Below are 19,917 nucleotides of genomic sequence, written 5' to 3'. Positions count from 1 at the left end.
GGAGATATCAAGTTTTATTTTACCTCATAGGAATCACGGATTAGGTCAGCTATTTCAGTCACTGGACAGGGCTCCTGATCATCACTGAAAAAAGCATGGTGATTGCCGATTGGAGGTAGAGGGCTTTCCTCATTTTTAACGTGATCTAAAAACCTAAAGGGAACAAAGCAATATAAACACAGACTACTTCACTGTGTTTGCTGTGAGCAGAATAAGAAGTAAGCATGATCTTCTGGCTCAAACTTAATGGAAATACACAGGTTTTTATGCTACTAAGCTTTTCAAAATGCCTTGACTATTACTCACACTATAACTGTGATCTAGCCAATAACTAAAGGCAGACACACACACACACACACACACACACCCGCCCCAAGGAAAAACGTTTCTGTCTCCACAAAGTCTGGGTCAAGAAGCTCCTCACTTGAAGGAAGAAGCTAAGAGCAGCAGTAAACAGTACACATTGATGCAGTCCCCTCAGTATTCGCTCAGTATTGCCAGGAAATTTCATAGGACTTCTATTAGCCAAATTTCCTAAAACTTTTGTTGAGATCAGGCACTGATGGGACAGCAGCAACAAGCCGAACTTGAGTTAGACGCTGCTGCATATGCCTATCCTATATTCTTTTCTTACTATTGATACCGTAGCCACATTCCTTTGTATTAGTTTTAAAGCAGAGCAATTTGAAAGTACTGTATAATTTGAAGTTCAGACAGAGGAGGATACCTGCTAAGAATCATCAAGGCATGCCCATCATCTTTGCTGTTACATAGTTCTGCTGCATTGGCTTCAAGAATAGCCAAGCCCAACTGGAAAATGGCTTTGATTCCATCGTAGAAGAAGCAGTCTACGACATTCACAGCACTTTCTAGGGGCATGATGCTGAGGAACAGGGTAAGGAACCATGAAAGGGAAATGGAAGCCAAGGTGGACAGATCTTTCATGTGTTCAGTCAGTTCTGGAAGTCGCTCCTTTATAAGCTCTTCGAATACTGATTGGTCTACCTGAGCACCTGTAAGTCACAATGAAACTATAGGGTTAGCTGAGGCGAAAGGATTTGTTTAGATCTACAGTTAACTGCAACTCAACAGCTGCCAAATCAACAGAATGAAATCTGAACCACCAAGATGTGTATGCACCTGAAACGAGTAACCATATTATCCTACAGTGATAAACCTCATCCCCCACCATTGTGTCATGTCTATACTACTTATTGTAAGTTCTTTTGCACAAGGCCTGTGTCATTTTCTGTTAAGTGCACGGCATCCTTTTGGGTGCTATAAAATAATAGCAGCAGCAGCAGCTATTTCATACGGACAATTTCCTACCTAAGTGCTAGCAAGAACAGTTTGAAAAGTGGATTACTGTTCAACTTGGGATTTATGCAATAAAAGCAAAGCAAAAAAACCCTTCCTTCCGGTGTATATAGTTCAGCACTCAACACACAAACCAACTGCAAACAAATGAGCAGAGGAGCAGCTGCACTGGAGTGGAAAATAAAAAGCTGCTCTTCAAGGAAGTATTTATTTGGTAAAAAGTAGGGTATTTATAAAAAAATAAAAAGGAGTACTTGTGGCACCTTAGAGACTAACCAATTTATTTGAGCATAAGCTTTCGTGAGCTACAGCCCACTGCATCCGATGAAGTGAGCTGTAGCTCACGAAAGCTTATGCTCAAATAAATTGGTTAGTCTCTAAGGTGCCACAAGTACTCCTTTTCTTTTTGCAAATACAGACTAACACGGCTGTTACTCTGAAACCTATAAAAAAATAGTAATTTCTTAGCATTCCCGGATGTAAGTTTTCCTTGGTGCCTTAAAGACCATCTTTCTAAGTGGAGCACATTCAGGCCCTGATCCTTCAATCTTATCTACTAGCCCACACCCCTGTGCCCATGAATAGCTTCACTGGAGTCCATGTGACTTCACATGTGTAAAGAATCAATGGTAGCAAATCAGATATGCGAGATCAGGGCCTTGGATTAAAGATGTTCACTGTATACAAAAAGGAGTTCTCTTTGCCAGTCATTTTCTGTATCCCCTCTACAGTTATTTCACGCAACCCATGTTTCTTCTCCCAGCCCAGATTCTCCTCTCCTTATCAGAAAGTTCTGCTTGCTATGAAATTCCTGGGTTAAAAATCAAGTTATACAAATCTCCATGATACATCACTCAAAACTTCTATTGCCCAAACGCAGAGCACATCCTGTATCACCTGTGACAGAAAGCCCAAAGCTTCAGCTTTCAAACCCAAATCCCAAAGCACTGGATACAGCAATTTTGTTTTTTAGGACTTTCTACATCAAGTCATAAGAAGGCACCCTAGTAGAGATGGGGAGTATGCAAATTATGCTACCATGGGAGATGGCCAGATCCAACCCTGATCCCAAGATGATTATAATAATTTGAATGCTAAGACCTCTTGAGAAACAAGACAGACACAATCCCCACCTCGCAGCGCATGCCATCTAATTCAGACCACAAACAGACAAAAAGGATAAGGGACAAGAGAGGAAGGGAACAGGTGACAATAAGATCACATGATTACTCAGCAAAACATGGACTCCACCTGACAGTTCCATTAAGTTTGTGTGTGTTTAACCTAACTCTCAGGCAAGGAGGCAGAGTGGATTTTTAGGAAGGATCTCAATGAGGAGGCAGAGGTAGCTTGGCAAACAGGGGTAGAGAAGGCATTTTGTGCCTGAGACACAGCATGGAGGATAGATATCAGATTTGTGAAGTCAGAAGTTTAATATTATACATTCATGAAGTGCTGTACATTTTAGAAAAGGCCATGTTATTAGAAATATTTAAATTGTGGCAGTGGCCCACCATGTCTATCTAAGGTACTTTTATGGCCCCCATATCAGTAGTATCTGAGCACCTTTAATGTATTTACCCATACAACACCCCATGAGGGAGGGAAGTGCTATTATCCCCATTTTACATATGGGAAACTGAGGCACAGAGGGGCAAAGTGACTTGCCCAAGATCATACAGGAAGGCTGTGGCAGAGCCAGGAACTGAACCCAGGTCCTCACTGTGCTAAAGCACGGTACAAACAGAAGATGAAAGCCAAAGACAAGACAAAACAAGTAGAGAAGACCAACAAGTCATGGTGGGAGATGAGGGAGAAAAGGTAACCAAAAAATGATAGGATACACCCAATTCTTAATCAACCAGGAGCAGTGTTCACAGCTTGCCACCTGCCTAGCCATTACTGGGGTTACACTTGCCTGTAAGCAACCCAGAAGAGGTGAGTTTGGAGGAAGTACTCGGAGGAGGAGGTGGCTGTGGCTCCGAGGCTTTTCCCACTTGAAAAGGGTGGCATGAAGAAAAGTGCTTGGAGCAGACTCAGGTGATCAAGGCTGCCATCAGTGGAGGAGGGAGAGGCCCTCACAATAAAGGTAAAAGATCAGGTACACAAGGTAGGGCTAATTTCTGAAAGTAAGAGCAAGAAGTCTCTCTGGTGCTGTCAGGGAGGGAGAGCTAGAGGAGGGAGTTAAGGGCTGTGTGTGGCACAGTCAGTGCAATGATTTTAGCAGCTGGATTTTGAGTGGACATGTTACTGTCACATGCCAAAGAGGGGATGTGAGGTTTTGGGTGTCAAGGTCAGAAAGAAAGAGATTACAGAATTTATGTGGCAAAATGATCCAAGCTTGGACAAGAATTTTGGCAGCGTGGGCAGAGTGGAAAGTCTAGATCTTGGAAACGTTGCACAGGAAGAAGCAATAACATTTAGACAAGGCCTGGATATGACAGTCAGAAGAGAGGGCCAAGTGAAAGATGAAGCCAAGATTACAAAATTGAGCAACAGGAAGAATAACACTGTTATCTGGCCTATGGGGGTGGGGCGGAGGGAGATCAGGAATTCCCCTTTGGTCATGTTAAGGGTTAGGGCACATCTTCAATGCAGAGTGAACTCGGGCTATTGGCACCTAGGTCTGAGCAGCCAGGTTTTTCATAGATTCCAAGGCCAGAAGGGACCATTGTGATCATCTAGTCTGACCTCTTGCATTACACAGGCCATAAAACTTCCCACAATAATTCCTAGAGCAGAGCTTTTAGGAAAAAACATCCAATCTTGATTTTAAAATCGTCAGTGATGGAGAATCCTTCATGACCCTTGGTAAACTGTTCCAATGGTTAATTACTTTCACTGTTAAAAATGTATACCTTATTTCCAGTATGAATTTGTCTAGCTTCAACTTGCAGCCATTGGATCATATTATACCTTTCTCTGCTAGCCTGACAAGCCCGATTTGTTCCCCATGCAGATACTTATAGACTGTAATCAAGTCACCCCGTAACCTTCTCTTTGTTAAGCTAAACAGATGGAGCTCTGAGTCTATTGTTACAAGATATGTTTTCTAATCCTTTAATCATTCTTGTGGCTCTTCACTGAACCATCTCCAATTTATCAACATCCTTCTTGAATTGTGGCCACCAGAACTGGATACAATATTGTGGCGGTCCCATCAGTGCCAAATACCAAGGTAAAATAACTTGTCTACTCCTGCTTGAGATTCACCTCTTTATGCATCCCAGAGTTGTGTTAGCTCTTTTGGTCACAGTGTCATATTAGGAGTTAATTACCCACCACAACCCCCAAATCTTTTTCAGAGTCACTACTTCCCAGGATAGAGTCCCCCATCCTGTAAGTATAGCCTACATTCTTTGTTCCAAGATGTATATATTTAGCTACATTAAAGTGCATATTGTTTGCTTGTGTCCAGTTTACCAAGTGATCCAGATTGCTCTGTATCAGCGAGCTGTCTCTTCACTACTTGCCACTACCCAATTTTTGTGTAATCTACAAACTTTATCAGTGATGATTTTATGTTTCCTTCCAGGTCGTTGATAAAGATGTTAAACAGAGTAGGGCCAAGAGCCAGTCCCTGTTGAACCTCACTGGAAACACACCCACTTAATGATGATTCCCTGTTTACAAATACATTTAGAGACCTATCAGTTTGCCAGTTTTTAATCCATTTTATGTGTGCTATGTTAATTTTATATCATTCTAGTTTTTAATCAAAATGTGCATTACCAAATCAAATGCCTTACAGAACCCTAAGTATATTACATCAACATTATTACTTTTATCAACCAATCTTATCAAAAAAGATATCAAGTTAATTTGATGGGATCTATTTTCCATAAACCCATGTTGATTTGCATTAATTACTTTACCCTCCTTTAGTTCTTTATTAATCGAGTCCTGTATCAGCCACTCTATTATCTTGCCTAGGATTGATGTCAGGCTGACAGGCCTATAATTACCGGGTTCATCCTGTTTGCCATTTTAAAAAATTGGCATAACATTAGCTTTCTTCCAGCCTTCTGTAACTTCCCCAACGCTCCAAGACTTTTTGAAAATCAACATTAATGGTCCAGCGAGCTCCTCACCCTGCTCTTTTAAAAAACTCTTGGATGCAAGTTATCTGGACTTGCTGATTTAAAAATGTCTAACTAGTAAATTCTGTTTAACATCCCTCAGAGATGCTAGTGAAATGGAAAGGGTATTATCACCATATGATGAGACCAGATCATCTGTTTTCCCCCAAATACAGAACAAAAATATTTATTGAACATTTCTGTGTTTTCTGCATTATTACTGATAATTCTACCATTTCCCTCTAGTAATGGACTAATAGCATTTTCAGAATTCTTTTTATTCCTAATATATTTTAGAAAACTCCTAACTCAGGTGTGACCAGCCACCCTGCAAACCCATACCCCCCAAGAGGGTCCACTCAGCTGCACCCACACTGGTGCTGCTCTCACTAGGGTGAGACATTACGACTTCTAAGAACATAGAATCATAGAATATCAGGGTTGGAAGGGACCCCAGAAGGTCATCTAGTCCAACCCCCTGCTCAAAGCAGGACCAATTCCCAGTTAAATCACATGTCACAGGGTTCTTAGTGCTGCAGTAAATGAGCTACAATTCTTTCCCAGTGAATTGTGGGAGAACTTGTCTGTCCTTCTGGGCACACAGGAAGAACTGTGGGAAGGCACTGGAGGACTATCATCACTCAAGTGGTTTAGCCTATGTCCACAGTGCAAAGTGGGCAGGAAATCAGCCTGAGTGTAAGCAGCACTTGAGTTTTAGCCTAGAGCCCAGGATGGCCCAGCTAGCTTGGATGTAAAGCACCACTACGCTTAGGTAATAGAGTTTTGCATGGACAGGAATCAAATTAGGGAAATCATCTGAGTAAAAGCTCAAGTTAACTCTGCAGTGAAGACAAGCCCTTAGTTCAGGGGTGGGCAAACTTTATGGCCCGAGGGCCACATCGGGGTGTGAAACTGTATGGCGGGCCGGGTAGGGAAGGCTGTGCCCCCTAAACAGTCTATCCGACCCCTCCCACTTCCCGCCCTGACTGCCCCGCTCAGAACCCCCCCGACCCATCCAACCCTCTCCCCGCTCCTTGTTCCCTGACAGCCCTCTTCTGTGACCCCTGCCCCCAACCACCCCCCGGGACCCGACCCCCTATATAACCCTCCCTGCTCCCTGTCCCCTGACTACCCCGATCCCTATCCACACCCCTCCCCCCAACAGGCCCTCTGTTACCCCACCCCCTATCCAATCCCTCCTGTTCCTCCCCCCTCCCCTCCGAATCTCTGCCCTATCCAACCACTCCCTGTCCCCTGACTGCCCCCCCGGGACCCTCTGTCCCATATCCAACCCCCCTGGCCCCAGCCTCCTTACCATGCTGCTCAGAGCAGCATGTCTGGAGCCGTGCTGCCCGGCCAGAGCCAGATGCTCTGCCCTGCAGGAGTGCGCAGCTCCACCGCCCAGAGTGCTGCCCGCACAGCAGCATCACTATGGGGGAGAGGGAACAGCGAGGGAGAGGCTGGGGACTAGCCTCCCCAGCCAGGAGCTCAGGGGCCAGGCAGGATGGTCCCATGGGCCGGATGTGGCCCGTGGGCCGTAGTTTGCCCACCTCTGCCTTAGTTGACGGCTGGAGGGCCACAAGGAGCTATCAGAAAGACAGGCTGAGATTTTAGTTTGGATGGAAGGAGGCAAATCTAGAGTTGAGAGGCAGACCTGCAGGTCATCAGCATCAAAATGGTAGTGAAAGCCATGTTCGCAGTTGAGGAGCAGGTTCTGACTGATGGGACACAACGGTGCCTAATCACCAGCTGAGAATGAAACACTTTGCCACTGTGTAGGTCGTATCAACTACCACACCATTAACCTTTCTGCTAGCTGACCCTAGAGCAATACTCCTCTCACTTAAACTAAATGCCTGCACTTATCCCTATTCAGTGATCAGGGGATACAAGCACTAAGGCTAGCAGTAAAGACAGAAAAATGAATAAAACTCAACATAAAGCAAATAGCTTCAATTTAAAAAACAGTTTGGGAAGGACAAGCAAGTGCAAACAACGGAATTTTTTTTTTTAACAGTACATGCCTAAGATTAGTGTATAAAACGGGTCATTGCATCTGCAGCCAAGCACTGTGCATGTAGTTACACCTTTTCACACAAGCAACTTAAATGCACATTTCTGAAAGTTTGACCTACTGTGTCTTAAAGGTACCTTCGCTGCAGAACAAGCAGACACATCCGGCATGGCACACTGTAGAGCACAAGATGCATAAAGGGTGGAAGTTACCATTTCCCAACTTTGCTTCTCCCACCACTGTATACTCTGAAGCCCAAGAAACATGGGGTTGAGATCAGCTCTTTCTCCAGGGTAATTTTAGACACAATCCTATATTCCTCCAGCACTCTGATATCACAGGCATGTCAGATACGAGATAATTACCACAACATATACTTACATATGCCATCCATACAGCTGGGGGAAACATCCCAATAACACTCAATACTTTACAGTAACACAGATTAGCAAGTAGCTAGCCTGTTTTTAATTAAAAGTGTGCAAGGTTTAACACTTGTGGCATAAATGGACCATCTCCCTGATCAGCAAAAGAAAATGACTGCAAAGCCGAGATGTACTTCTGTAATTTTTTTTTTTTTACTAATCTTGAAATATTTCAGACAGACTCAGTGAAACCTGTAATGAGCAAACAGCAATTACACAAATATGAATGGTTTCAGAGTAACAGCCGTGTTAGTCTGTATTCGCAAAAAGAAAAGGAGTACTTGTGGCACCTTAGAGTGCTAACCAATTTATTTGAGCATAAGCTTTCGTGAGCTACATCCGGATGCCCGATGAAGTGAGCTGTAGCTCACGAAAGCTTATGCTCAAATAAATTGGTTAGTCTCTAAGGTGCCACAAGTCCTCCTTTTCTTTTTTTACAAATATGAATGGTGCTCTCACATACCAATTCACACACGGTATTCTGAACAGCTGTAAACAAAATCCGAATTGGAAGGTTTTTCTCGTCCTGGTGCCTTGCAGTATTTCACTCCCTCATTCTCAGTGTAATATTTCAGTGAAAGAGTGGGAGAGAGACAAGCTTACCTATCACTCGGTGATTAAAGTAATCTGGCAGCATCCTCTCACACACAGCAACCAGCAGCCAAAAAGCTTCCTCCTCTTTGGCATACAACAACAACACAGAGGTCAAAATATTCATAGACTGTTATGAAGTCAAAGAAGAAAATGGGATGTATTAGCTGCAGAACCACCCCTTTCTCCAACAACAGGGCTGCTTTAAAAAACAACAATAAAACTTTTCAGATAAAACATTAATTAATTGGCAGGAGAAATGCCTTTCACCCCCAGGGCTCCCACAGTCTGACAGCTTACCACAGAACACTGCTCTCTTTACTGTGGAGATATTAATTTTGAGGGAGAGAAGGGGAGAGACTAATTATATTATTGCAATCCAGCTAAGAATTTAAGCCATAGGGGGATTTGAAAGTTATACATGCCACTCTTCATATGGGGCAACATGAACCAACTATGCAAAACACAGCATAATATTTGTCAAGACGCAAAATGGGCATCCGTGTCATAACATGGGGTTTTTTGCCTCTGTAGAGGTGTCTGCATGGAAGATAAGGGAGCTGGCTCATGGGTCTAGAACTACACTACTCCCCTGGTCAGAACTCATGAGGGGAGGCGGAGACATTATTAGAGCCAATAGGTTGCAATTACACTGCACTGGTGCTATGTACTTGCCACCAGTCTGGGAAGAGGAGGATTTCAGCTTACCAAATCCCTGCACAGGGTCCCCTATGTGAAGCTCATCTTCGTAGGATGGTTCACTTTGCTCACTGGCTGAGCACTGCATGAGATAACTTGCACTCAGCACTAACAACAGTAGTGGGAACTTATTTTTGACTCTCAATGAAAATTCTGAACATACACAGGGAACAAGTCTGAAGCAGAAAGGGCCATTTTTACATACTTGTTTTTCAGAGTAAAACTACACAACATTTAAATTATTCTTTCATTATGTATGCAATAAATCAAAGCATGTTATTTATAACAACGCCATTGCAAAACACACAGAGGAGATAACAAAACTGAGTAAGCAGAGAATTCCTCTAGAGAGAGAGAGCATTAACATACTTTTCCACATGCTAATAAGTCTTCACCTGGCAGTATCCTATTTTGGGGTTCCTATGTGCATAAGCTGTCAGAACTCTCCTCAAGGCTGCTATCCCAGTTTCATTCTGGAAGGCTGGGTGCTCAGGCAATGAGCGATGCAGGTCACGTTCAATCTCCTCTGTTGCTATGCAACACTTGCCCATTGACACCTCCACTAAATTTCCGTAGTAACCAGGATGGGAGGCAAGATCAGTTACAGCATCTGAAGGCAGCAGTAAGAGGAAAACATGAGGAGGTTAAAAGAGGATTTCAGGTACAGTGTAATGTCATTAAGTGAATTGTTTATCAAAAGAACAAACGTGAAGAGGTTTTTTTCCCAAAGGTCTATGAAATTAGACATTACTTGCATTTAGTAAACCCCTGAACCTAAAAAGGAGATAAAATACTAGTACTGATTTTCCAAGGTGCAATGTTTGCATAGAAAATGAAACAGCTATTACTAAAGCCTAAATCACACAGTAGAAGAAAAAACCGCTTGGTACTGACTTTGTACTGTGAAACATCCCCTGCTAAAAGCATTGCTAGGATAAATTTATTCAGTATTGAATGTAATGTTCAAAAAGAAAAAACTCCAAAAATAAAAGTATGCAATCCTTGCAAATGTGTCTGAAACTGGACCCGACAAATTGGAGATCACATTGTAGAGAACAATCCTGCTCAGACAGGGCAATGAACAAATTTACTCGGTAAGTCTTTTCCAGCTATAGATTCCTGCCAGTGCTTTAAGGGAAGCAGCAGCACTGTAGATCTAAAGATGTCATAACTTCAAAATAGTTAGATTTAGCTCAGATTAAATCAATACTTATATTATAATCTAATTGTTGCCTTAAAAAGAACATTATTTCATAAAGACATGATGGCATTTTATGCTAATTACATTGACAAAATTGCCATTATTTCTGCGCACCACTAACCAGTTATGAGACACAAAATAAAAATATCTTACAGTTCTATCTAGGTATTTATACAGATACTATCCCAACAGTAGCTGAGCACCAATCCTTCCTTCCTTTCCACTAGAGAATGTGATGGGATTACGTGCCAAAATATCCAGCTTGGACACAGTGTTCCTTTGCTGAAGAATGATCTTATGGAGCTTTCTTGCCTAACTGCATCTGTAGTTACGTTCAGCCCTGGATCCTGGCTATATCCAAGATATATTACAGAGTTCTCACCTGAAAAGAGGAGCCAGAGTTTGCCTCGTAAAGATTCTGGGATTCCCATTGCAACAAGTTTTCTAATCTTCTCTGTGCGAAACATACACACAGTTCTGCCATATTCTGCAAAATGGTCATTCCACAATCTCTCTTTTATTTGTTCCCTGGACTGGAAATCAGAGGATACGTTTTAAAACAAGCAGTGTGCTTTTAAGGTCTAATATACAAAAAATGTTAAATACCCCCAATTTTCCTCTTTCATAAGGATTTCTTTTGGACCAGAAAATGTGGTAATAGACATGGGAGATCTACTTTAAGGGGCAAATTCTGCCCCATTCTGCCCTTGGAGAGGAACCTGTGCAGTCCCACAACCCAAGGTAAGAGCAACACTAGGCAAGACAATGAGAGCCCCACTGTGTGCCAGAGCCCAGCTCCATAGGGACTGCCTGCGAGTTAGTGCAGCATAGGGATCCACTGGTCCTTTTTTTTCCTCTCTCACAGCCTTTAGGCTGAAGCAGCTCCACTCTGCAGCTGGGGAGAGGAGGTGCTAGTGTTGTGCTTTGGCCACTACTTCATGCTTTCTCTCACTACAAAGCTGCCAGAGCTCACAATTACTTCTCAGAAGGAGCCTGCAGCAGCTCGACATTCATCGGGGGAGCCTGGGCAGCAGGGCCCCTTTCCCACATTCATGAAGTGGACAGAAGGCTTCCCAAAAAGCCTTCAAGAAATCTCCAGCCATGGTTCTCACAGACCCAAAAGATTAGTTCTTGTGACTGTGAATAACCACGATTATCCTAAAGATCACAAGTAAAAGGGCAAACTTATTTTAAATGATAGTAGCACTGACAATAACTGTACCAGGCTCCCCAAATCAATTGGGAGTCTGAGGGAGCAGAGACAACTGTGGACTCCACAGGCCCATAAAGCTAATTTTGTTTTGCTTTTTAAAGGGAGAGCTACACTGCTACCAGGAATACTATGAGTCCTTTGCTTGATCCACTAGCTCATTACAACTCTGGTAAGATAGCACTGCTGAGAGGCAGTAGTAATAAGAAAGCCTGATAAAGTACAAGTGCTGCAACTATGCAGACGGATCCAACACCTCCTCTCTATCAAAACACCATTTTCAAAAATTCACACATTTGTGGTTGTGACATCATGTGAAAAGAAGAGTGTGAAGAGACACCAGTTTTTACGTATTGGGGGAGGGGTGGTAAATAAATATTTTGGGGGTGGGATGAGAAAAGAGCCAGGCAGGCAAAGTTGTGCGAACAAACAAAGAAGCTTACTATAGTTTAAACTCAAAACACACACAACCACACTTACACTTTCCTGGCTATATATAGTTCACTTTATTAAAAGAGAGGGTTTGGCCAAACGAGTTACCATAGTTATTTTTAAGACTTATTTTTAAAAGCTACTTTACAACTGCACCCCAGCTGTACATACCATCCTAAAGTCATTCCCTTCAGCTCCGGACTGGTGAAACACTGATCTTAGTGCCTCTGCATTTAACAAATGACTGCTCTCCTTTTCACCTTCACTCTTGTCTTTGCTTTGGGACGCCACCATTCCCAAATCCCGGGACTCGCAGTCACTGAACACACATGTTGAATGAAACACGAGAGAGTTCTTGCAACATAGAATTGAAGAAAAATAATTTTTGGAAAGAGTTTAAAAAACTGTACTGTATGTATAATGTTTGAGACAACAAGAGCCAACACAAACTAGTGAAGCAGGTAACTTTGTTATAGTCTTAACTTTTGCCCAAATTGGAAAATTTTTACCTAAAATTAAGTACCAAGATCCACAGTTAGGCACCTAATTAATAATGGACTAATTAGTAGTTTTGCTGAGCACTTGCAGTCACTACGTAAAGTCAATGGGAGCTGTAGGTGATCAGCACCACTAGATCAGGACTCCATTGCTACCTTCTCCCATATTTTTTAGGAAGGAACAGGAAGTGTTTTTCTATTCTTTTTTAGAGATAAGTTAGCTAGTAGCCTTTACAACTGTGCTACTCCATAGTCTGGATTTAGTGGGGACAATCCCAGGTTTTTATAAACTGTCCCAACACCCTAGCACGGTAGCCAGAGCTCCAGGACAGACACATACAGATCATCCCGTGTCTCCCGGGGTTGAGTTCCAAGTGGGATTATCATGCAGGTAGTGGAAAGTTAGCTATGGTGAGGCCTTAGAAGGTAACCAGACAGCAGCCCAGGATTCAACCTGTGGCAGGTCAGTTTTCACATCAAATAATTAGTGAATTTTTGGAGTACCAGAAACCGTTACTGAATTGATTGAGGGGAGTGGGGCAGGACGGATGATTTTTGAAACAGAGTGAGCATTAGTTTAAGGAAAAGACTGATTTTTCATACTGGGGAGGAACAACACAGGAAAGTGAACAAGGAGAAGTCTGAAGGCCCCCTGATGTGAGGGGAGGGAAGTTCTCCACAGCCTTATTCCTCAGTGGGGAGACACCATGTGGGAGAGGCCTCCTAGAGACAAGAAGGGAAGGGTAGAAATGCTACTTCCTGAAAAATGCTGAGTTCCTGGCAGCTTAGCTGAATCCCAAATCTTTGAGGTCATGAGAACTGACACTCAGACTGAAACTGCCTGTAATCCTCTAGGATATGAAAGTGTCATGCTCTGCCCTGCACTCCCACTTGGGATTCCTAGAGTCCCAACTTTCTTCCCCAAGACTGTCCCAGGAAAACCTTTTGAAATACAAGCAGTAATGCTCTCACTTCAGCAAGTACTTGTTATCTGTCACTCAGTGTTTCTTAGCTTCCTGGTTAAATATTGAGCATTTTTGGTCCTGCACAAAGAATAAAATACCCTGATGGTTTATACAATACAGTAGAAAAGAATTTACTATAGATTAATTCAAAAGATACTATACCAAACACACAGTTAATTAGCCTACAGTTTATGAACACCATAGGAAAAAACCTCATTACATTAATCCGTAAGAAGTTACTCGTAAATTGTAAATCACAGAATCATAGAAACATAGGACTGGCAGGGATCTCGACAGGTCATCTAGTCCAGTCCCCTGCCCCAAGGCAGAACTACATTTCTAGACCATCCCTGACAGGTGTTTGTCTAATCTGTTCTTAAAAACCTCCAATGACGGAGATTCCACAACCTCCCTTGGTAATTTGTTCAAGTGCTTAACCACCCTGATAGTTAGGAAGTTTTCCCAAACTAACCTAAATCTCCGTTGCTGCATTTTAAGCCTATTACTTCTTGTCCCGTCCCCAGGGAAAACAATTTATCACTCTCTTTTTCTTAAGGATCTTTTACGTCGTAGGACACTTATGTCCCCCCTCATTCTCTTAAACAAACCTAGTTTTTTCAATCTTTCCTCATAGATCATGTTTTCTAGACCTTTAATCATTTTTGTTGCTCTCATCTGGACTTTTTCCAATTTGTCCACACCTTGCCCAAAGTATGGTGCCCAGAACTGGACATAATAGTCCAGTTGAGGCCTTATCAGCACTGTGTAGAGAGGAAGAATTTCTTCTTGTGTCTTGCTTTCAACACTCCTGCTAACACATCCCAGAATGATGTTAGCTTTTTTTGCAACAGTATTACATTGTTGACTCATATTTAGTTGGCGATCCACTATAACCCCCAGATCCTTGTCTGCAGTACTCCTTCCATTTCACATTTTGTATTCAATTTGTGCAATTGATTATTCCTTCTTAGTACTTTGCATTTGTCCTTATTAAATTTCATCCTATTTATTTCAAACCATTTCTATAGTTTGTCACCATCATTTTGAATTCTAATCCTGTCCTTAATCACAGGCTTCCGACCAATTTTCTGCCCTAGTTATGATTTTAGGAGATGCTGGACAAAAGGCTAAGTATCATCATCATTATGCAATTTGAAACAGATCAAATGTTTAGTACCGTTTCTTTTTTTTCCAAGCAGTTATAGTACACTGGGTTGCTGGTGTTGACTTGTTTTAGTCTCAGAAGCAGGTTCTCCACCATGCTATCCCTGTCCTTCAACTCAATGAACTGAAAGGCCATCTTGCTCCTTATACTAATAATGATGGGATTGGGAAGGAGACTAGTGTCCTCCATCTTCTCTATACTAACCACCTATTCCAAAAACATGACAGAAAATGTATTAGTCACCATTCAAATACACTCTCTGATATACTGTACATGCACTGAAATGTACATAAAGGGATATATTTCTTTGCACACTGATATTATGACCATTCAGATTGTCTAAATGGTCAGATACATCCTAAAGATCAAGACCGATTAAATTTTCTTTACTTTAGACAGATGACCTTACCCCCTTCAGTCTAAAGATTTTCAAGAGTAACTTGTGATTTTGAATGCTCAACTTAAGACATCTTAAAGAAGCCTGATTTTCAAAAATCTGAGCACCCACCTTCGGACGTTCATGCCAGATTAAGGTATCCCAAACTGGGCACTCAGAATCATTATGCTACTTTTTAAAATCTTGGCAAACAGCTATGGTTTTGCCGACATTTAAAACAACAATTGGAATGGGATCAAAATAACCAAATTCTTGAGGAAATACAGAGTTTCTGACCAATAGCATTGAATTAAGTTTTTAACCCTGTGAGCCTAACAGTTTTTGATAGATATGAAATTAAAAAGCCTTTGTCTCCAATTATGTACATTACATCACTTGTTTTCCACAAGTTTTCAGATGCTGTGTCACTACAAGTCACTGCTAGGGTCAGGATACCATTTAGAAGTTGCTGTTATTGGTTCAGGATGAAAGTAGAGCTTCATCATTAAGAGATCACAACTGCAGGCACAGGGATTGAAAAAAAAAAATTTTAAAATCAAACAGCATCCCACTCCAGTGCATTTAAAATAGCTGATTGGCAGTTATTACTTGCCATCCATGAGCCAGACAAAGGCTAAATGAAATATACTGAAATGTTCATAATACTTGAAGGCCAGACTTCTTGCAGTGAGGGGGAAATGCCACTTAATTCTGCTGAAAGCAGAAACCAATTCTATTGATTCTACACCAGAGTGCCAAGAAGTAAATTTTGTCTCCAAAAATCTCCATTAGATAAAAACGTACAAGTCTTTTTTAAAAGACTGGACTATCGTGTCTGTGTTGGAGACCTGTGTGTCGGCACTGCATCCAGAGCCCCCTGCTTCCCTCAGCTCCACAGGACAATCCACTGCCAATCAGTAGTCCCTTGTGTGTGGAATCCCCACAGGCTTGGTTGGGGGAAGACTGCATGGAATGGAGGGAAAGATGCCTCTGTATCTTATCTGCATGTGTGTTCAGCACCCAATGGGGCCCCAATCCTTGAAACGTTTGGGTGCTACCACAGTTAATAAAATAAATAAAACTGGCACTCCCTCTTTCCATACCTCTACCTTGGGACTTTCCCAGTTCACATCCCCCTGCCTACTGAGGGGGGATTGGGAAAATTTGGGCCACTTTTACTGCCAATAGCAATTATTCCTTGGATAGATCAATCTCTTGTTTTGCAAGGTACCTTTCTGTTACATCACACTGTATTAATCGACAATACTACTTTGAAAAATGTGTTACCTCACCCAACTGCCATATAGAAATTCATCTGCTAATGAAGATAGGAACAAAACATATTGCAACTCTCTTCCACACATCTCCTTCCTACGGAAAACAACTGTTTTTCAGCTAAGTTAGTTGACAGCAGTGGTTTGGATCAGAAAAAAACAGGCACAGTGTAAAATTAAAATCAATCAGCAGACCCTACCTCTCTAAGGGGGATGAGAACATTGCAACACCCACTTTCTTTGCTGGCAAAACAGATATAGCTGTCTGAAGTATACATCCTTCCTGCAGTGTGACAGCGATTAAATGGAGTCCACAGAGAACAGTCTGCAACTTCATGTAGCTTCTCCTTCCCCGGCAGTCTGAAAAAGGCCCGAAAGAACTCACTCTGTGCTCTGGCTTCGAGATCCCTTGTTAAAAAAAAAAGAGGGGGACAGAGGGAGAAATAAAAAAAATCTTGAAACCTAATATCTGAGCTTCCTTTCCAAAAGTTACATTACAAAAGAAATAACAATAATTAAGAATAAGTAATGTAGAGTAAAACTGTTACATACAGCAATCTTGCCAACCAGGTCTTTATGTGAATGTGGAAGCCTATAAAGGTGGCAACTTCTAAGTACAAAGACCATAGCAACTGATCACTTTTGACAAGTAACCTAAAAACAATATTACTACCTGTTAAAAAAGGAACACACATAAATTAATTTTAGTTGTTCCTTAGTTTTCAGTGTGCCATAGGCTTTTGTATGAGAAATGTGAACTGGAGGTGCAGGGGAGGGGACAAGGCATAAAGGATATGACAGCTGGAACTTGCCATTCAGGGAAGCAGTTTTGATTTGGGGCACCCAGAAGGCAACCAAAGGCTATCAGTACATTCTGCCCCTTCACTCCCTTTTTAGTCAAGGACAAAGGGGATTAATGTATCATCATCATCGAGTGGGTGGAGGTCTTTAATTCCTCATTCAATATTTATCAGCATTATCTGCTCCACTGCCACCATTCCTGATTCTTGCCTCTACACACCCCAAAAGTGATGGAAAAGCACATTAACTTGATACTCCTGCTAAAACATTCAGCAGTGAAATTGTTAACCATGATGACGTTTAAATCGTCATCATTAAACTTCCAAGCTGACAGCCACTGAGACGAATTCGAACAGTTCAAAATTCAGAGCAATTTTTGGGGCCATTTTGCAAACTCAGATAGGTATAATGACATTAGATACAGACATTCAGACTGAATTTGGAAGGTTTCCTTTCTCCCCCACTCCGAAACCATGAAGCCAAGGGACAATCTATATAAACAAACATTTAGCTTTTGAATGGTGATGCAAAAATTTTAAATGAGGAATTACACAGCCATTTATATTTTATAAATTACATTATAAACAAGACACTGCTCATTACACCATGCTGTGGTAGTATCAGTGAACCACAGCCGTAATACTCTGAGGATTTCCAAGAAAACAGTCATAATCCATACTTATTTGTTGGCATTAAATTTTTGACAATGAAGTCCTATTATTCTCTTTACTGTGAATGAGTTCCTCCAACAAAACTCACCTAGGGGGAAACAAAGCTTGTCTTTGTTCCACTGAAAGAATGCAAAGCATGGGTTGACCTATGGAGCTCCCCAGTGCTATGGTGAGCCAAGGAAAAGCAGGCTAAAAACCCCTCTCTTTGCGTTACTTAGGAATAAAGGCTAAAGTATAGAAGCCTCTTTCACTTTTAATAAATAACCTAATTTCCCTTTTTATTTAATGTTTAACTGTAGAAAAAACAAAGCCCGGTGAAGTGAGGGACAGAGCGGAGTGCAAGTTGGAAAAGGGGAAAGGAAACTCTAAAGCTAGTAAACAATAGAAACAACAGAATGAACTTGACCAGAGTTTCTGACCCACTATCTTCAGTAATACTGTTATCCAAGGAAAACAGACAAAAAGGCTCCATTCTGTTAAAAATAACAAAGAGAAGTATTCTTTACAAAGCAAGACAAAAGCTTTCTTGAGACTTAAATTTCCATAGCAAAAGAAACTCGGACAAGCACATACAAGTGCATGCAAGGATCTGCTATTTTGACTAAGCTGAATCAGGATATGCCTCTCTGTTAGCTAAGCACAAAAATATTTTCCACTTCTGCACAACACAGATGAGCATTAATGATAAGATCCACCATCGTTCTATATAAGGTTGTTTTCTCCAGTTATTGTGCTGAGAAGGTAAGTTCCCTCCTGATGCTATCGCTTCCCATGCTTTGCCAATTGTTGTATTAAAGTGTATTATAGCAAAGCGACAGCTCTGCTGTGCTTACAGCTGAGAGCTGCTTACTGTTTAAAAGACGATCATTCTAAGTACTCTACAATCCACATGAAGATTCAGACTCTCTTGATATTTGCTGTGCCTCATGGAGGTGAGAGAGAGAGGGTTAGTGGTCCAAAGCTGGGGTCATTTGAGCAAAGGGTTCCAGAGATTACAGCCACCCTAATAATCCGACATTTTATAAAATGACCTGGTTCTAACTTATTTTCCACACACCTGGGGCTCAAACTATTATTCTAATACTCCAAACATTGATCTCACCCACCCAGGATTTATCCCACCTAATGCCTGGCATCCATTGCCTCTTTGGGCAGTTATACTGAAGGGTACAGTTTATAAATCCAGATTGGCATGTGCCAAACTGATGTGCCTAAAAGGGTGAAACGTGCCCGTGCAGCAAGATTAGGGCTCTGTTGAAGCCAGAGGGTTTTCAGGGAGTCTTTTCACAATAACTGGGTGTCTCAGGGTGACCTGCTTGGGGTCACTGAACCTGAGCCGCACCTATGCAGTGTGAGTTCAAGTCCTACCACCTAGTAGTTTTCAGAGAATGTGTCTTCTGCCCATACCTTACTCTCTACCTGCATTCAGCAGTGTTTTCCCCCTAAAGTTTTGCCCAAAAACCAATATTTGGGGAAGAGACCACCAAATGCCAAAAACAATGAATGCAATTATTCTCTTAGCTCTAGTTCACATGCCTCAGAGCTATGATTTCAGGTCATGTTAATCTCCATGAAGCGTTCTCATTCAGCTGCAATCATCATATTGAGATATGGTCCCCTTCATGACTCTCTGAGCCTCCTGATGCAGCCAGATGGATAGAGCCCTTTCCTCATAAACTCAGCCCAGATCTGGGGGAGGGACTCAGCATCTCCCTGCCTCCATCTGGTACATACCCTCTTCACAGCCCCACCACATTCCCACCTCCCCATGGCCACTCCAAGCTTACCAGAAACATGGAAGGTGCAGCTGGCGTGTGGGAGGTGTGTGGAGAGTACGGGAGTGGGGGTGAGGGGGCTTGGAGCAGTTGGGGGTGGGGGTGGTCAGAGCCATGGGCATGATAGCAGGAATACTGGAGCAGTGCAGGGGAGAGTCTAAGCAGAGAAGGGGAATGTGGGCTGTTGTTGGAGCAGCGGAGGGAAGAACGGAATGAAAATAAGGGGGTCAGAGCTGTGTAGTGGGGCATGCTGGGTATGTTCATCTGTCCTCCAAAATCACCCACATCCATGCATCCCCAATGTCTGTCCCCTCTCTCCAAAACATGTCCCCAGTGACTTCATGCTAGTCCCTGCATCCTCGGCCCAGCTCCTCATCTGGAGTACTGTGTCCAGTTTTGGGCCCCACACTTCAAGAAGGATGTGG

The 19,917-nt window shown here is 42.2% G+C and overlaps 1 protein-coding gene across 8 annotated transcripts in view; it reads right to left on the bottom strand.

Annotated features, from left to right (window-relative positions):
* Nucleotides 1–19,917, bottom strand: part of TBC1D8 (TBC1 domain family member 8) — a 74,576-nt gene that overhangs the window by 5,888 nt on the left and 48,771 nt on the right. For 7 of the 8 annotated variants that reach the window (XR_012159834.1, XR_012159833.1, XM_073351960.1 and 4 more), the window contains 8 exons: nucleotides 16,446–16,653; nucleotides 14,608–14,802; nucleotides 12,140–12,322; nucleotides 10,709–10,859; nucleotides 9,521–9,735; nucleotides 8,439–8,556; nucleotides 728–1,013; nucleotides 24–153 (listed from right to left, as the gene is read on the bottom strand). Coding sequence is in view for 6 of the 8 variants with exons in the window: in XM_073351960.1 (XP_073208061.1) it covers nucleotides 24–153; nucleotides 728–1,013; nucleotides 8,439–8,556; nucleotides 9,521–9,735; nucleotides 10,709–10,859; nucleotides 12,140–12,322; nucleotides 14,608–14,802; nucleotides 16,446–16,653 (1,486 nt within the window). In the remaining 2 variants the exon portion in view is untranslated. The remainder of the gene's footprint in view (nucleotides 1–23; nucleotides 154–727; nucleotides 1,014–8,438; nucleotides 8,557–9,520; nucleotides 9,736–10,708; nucleotides 10,860–12,139; nucleotides 12,323–14,607; nucleotides 14,803–16,445; nucleotides 16,654–19,917) is intronic. The other variant, XM_073351950.1, reaches the window with a different exon arrangement.

Source organism: Lepidochelys kempii, chromosome 1 (genome assembly GCF_965140265.1).
Source record: "Lepidochelys kempii isolate rLepKem1 chromosome 1, rLepKem1.hap2, whole genome shotgun sequence".
NCBI classification, from domain to species: domain Eukaryota; kingdom Metazoa; phylum Chordata; order Testudines; family Cheloniidae; genus Lepidochelys; species Lepidochelys kempii.
This window is presented reverse-complemented; position numbering and strand designations above follow the sequence as displayed.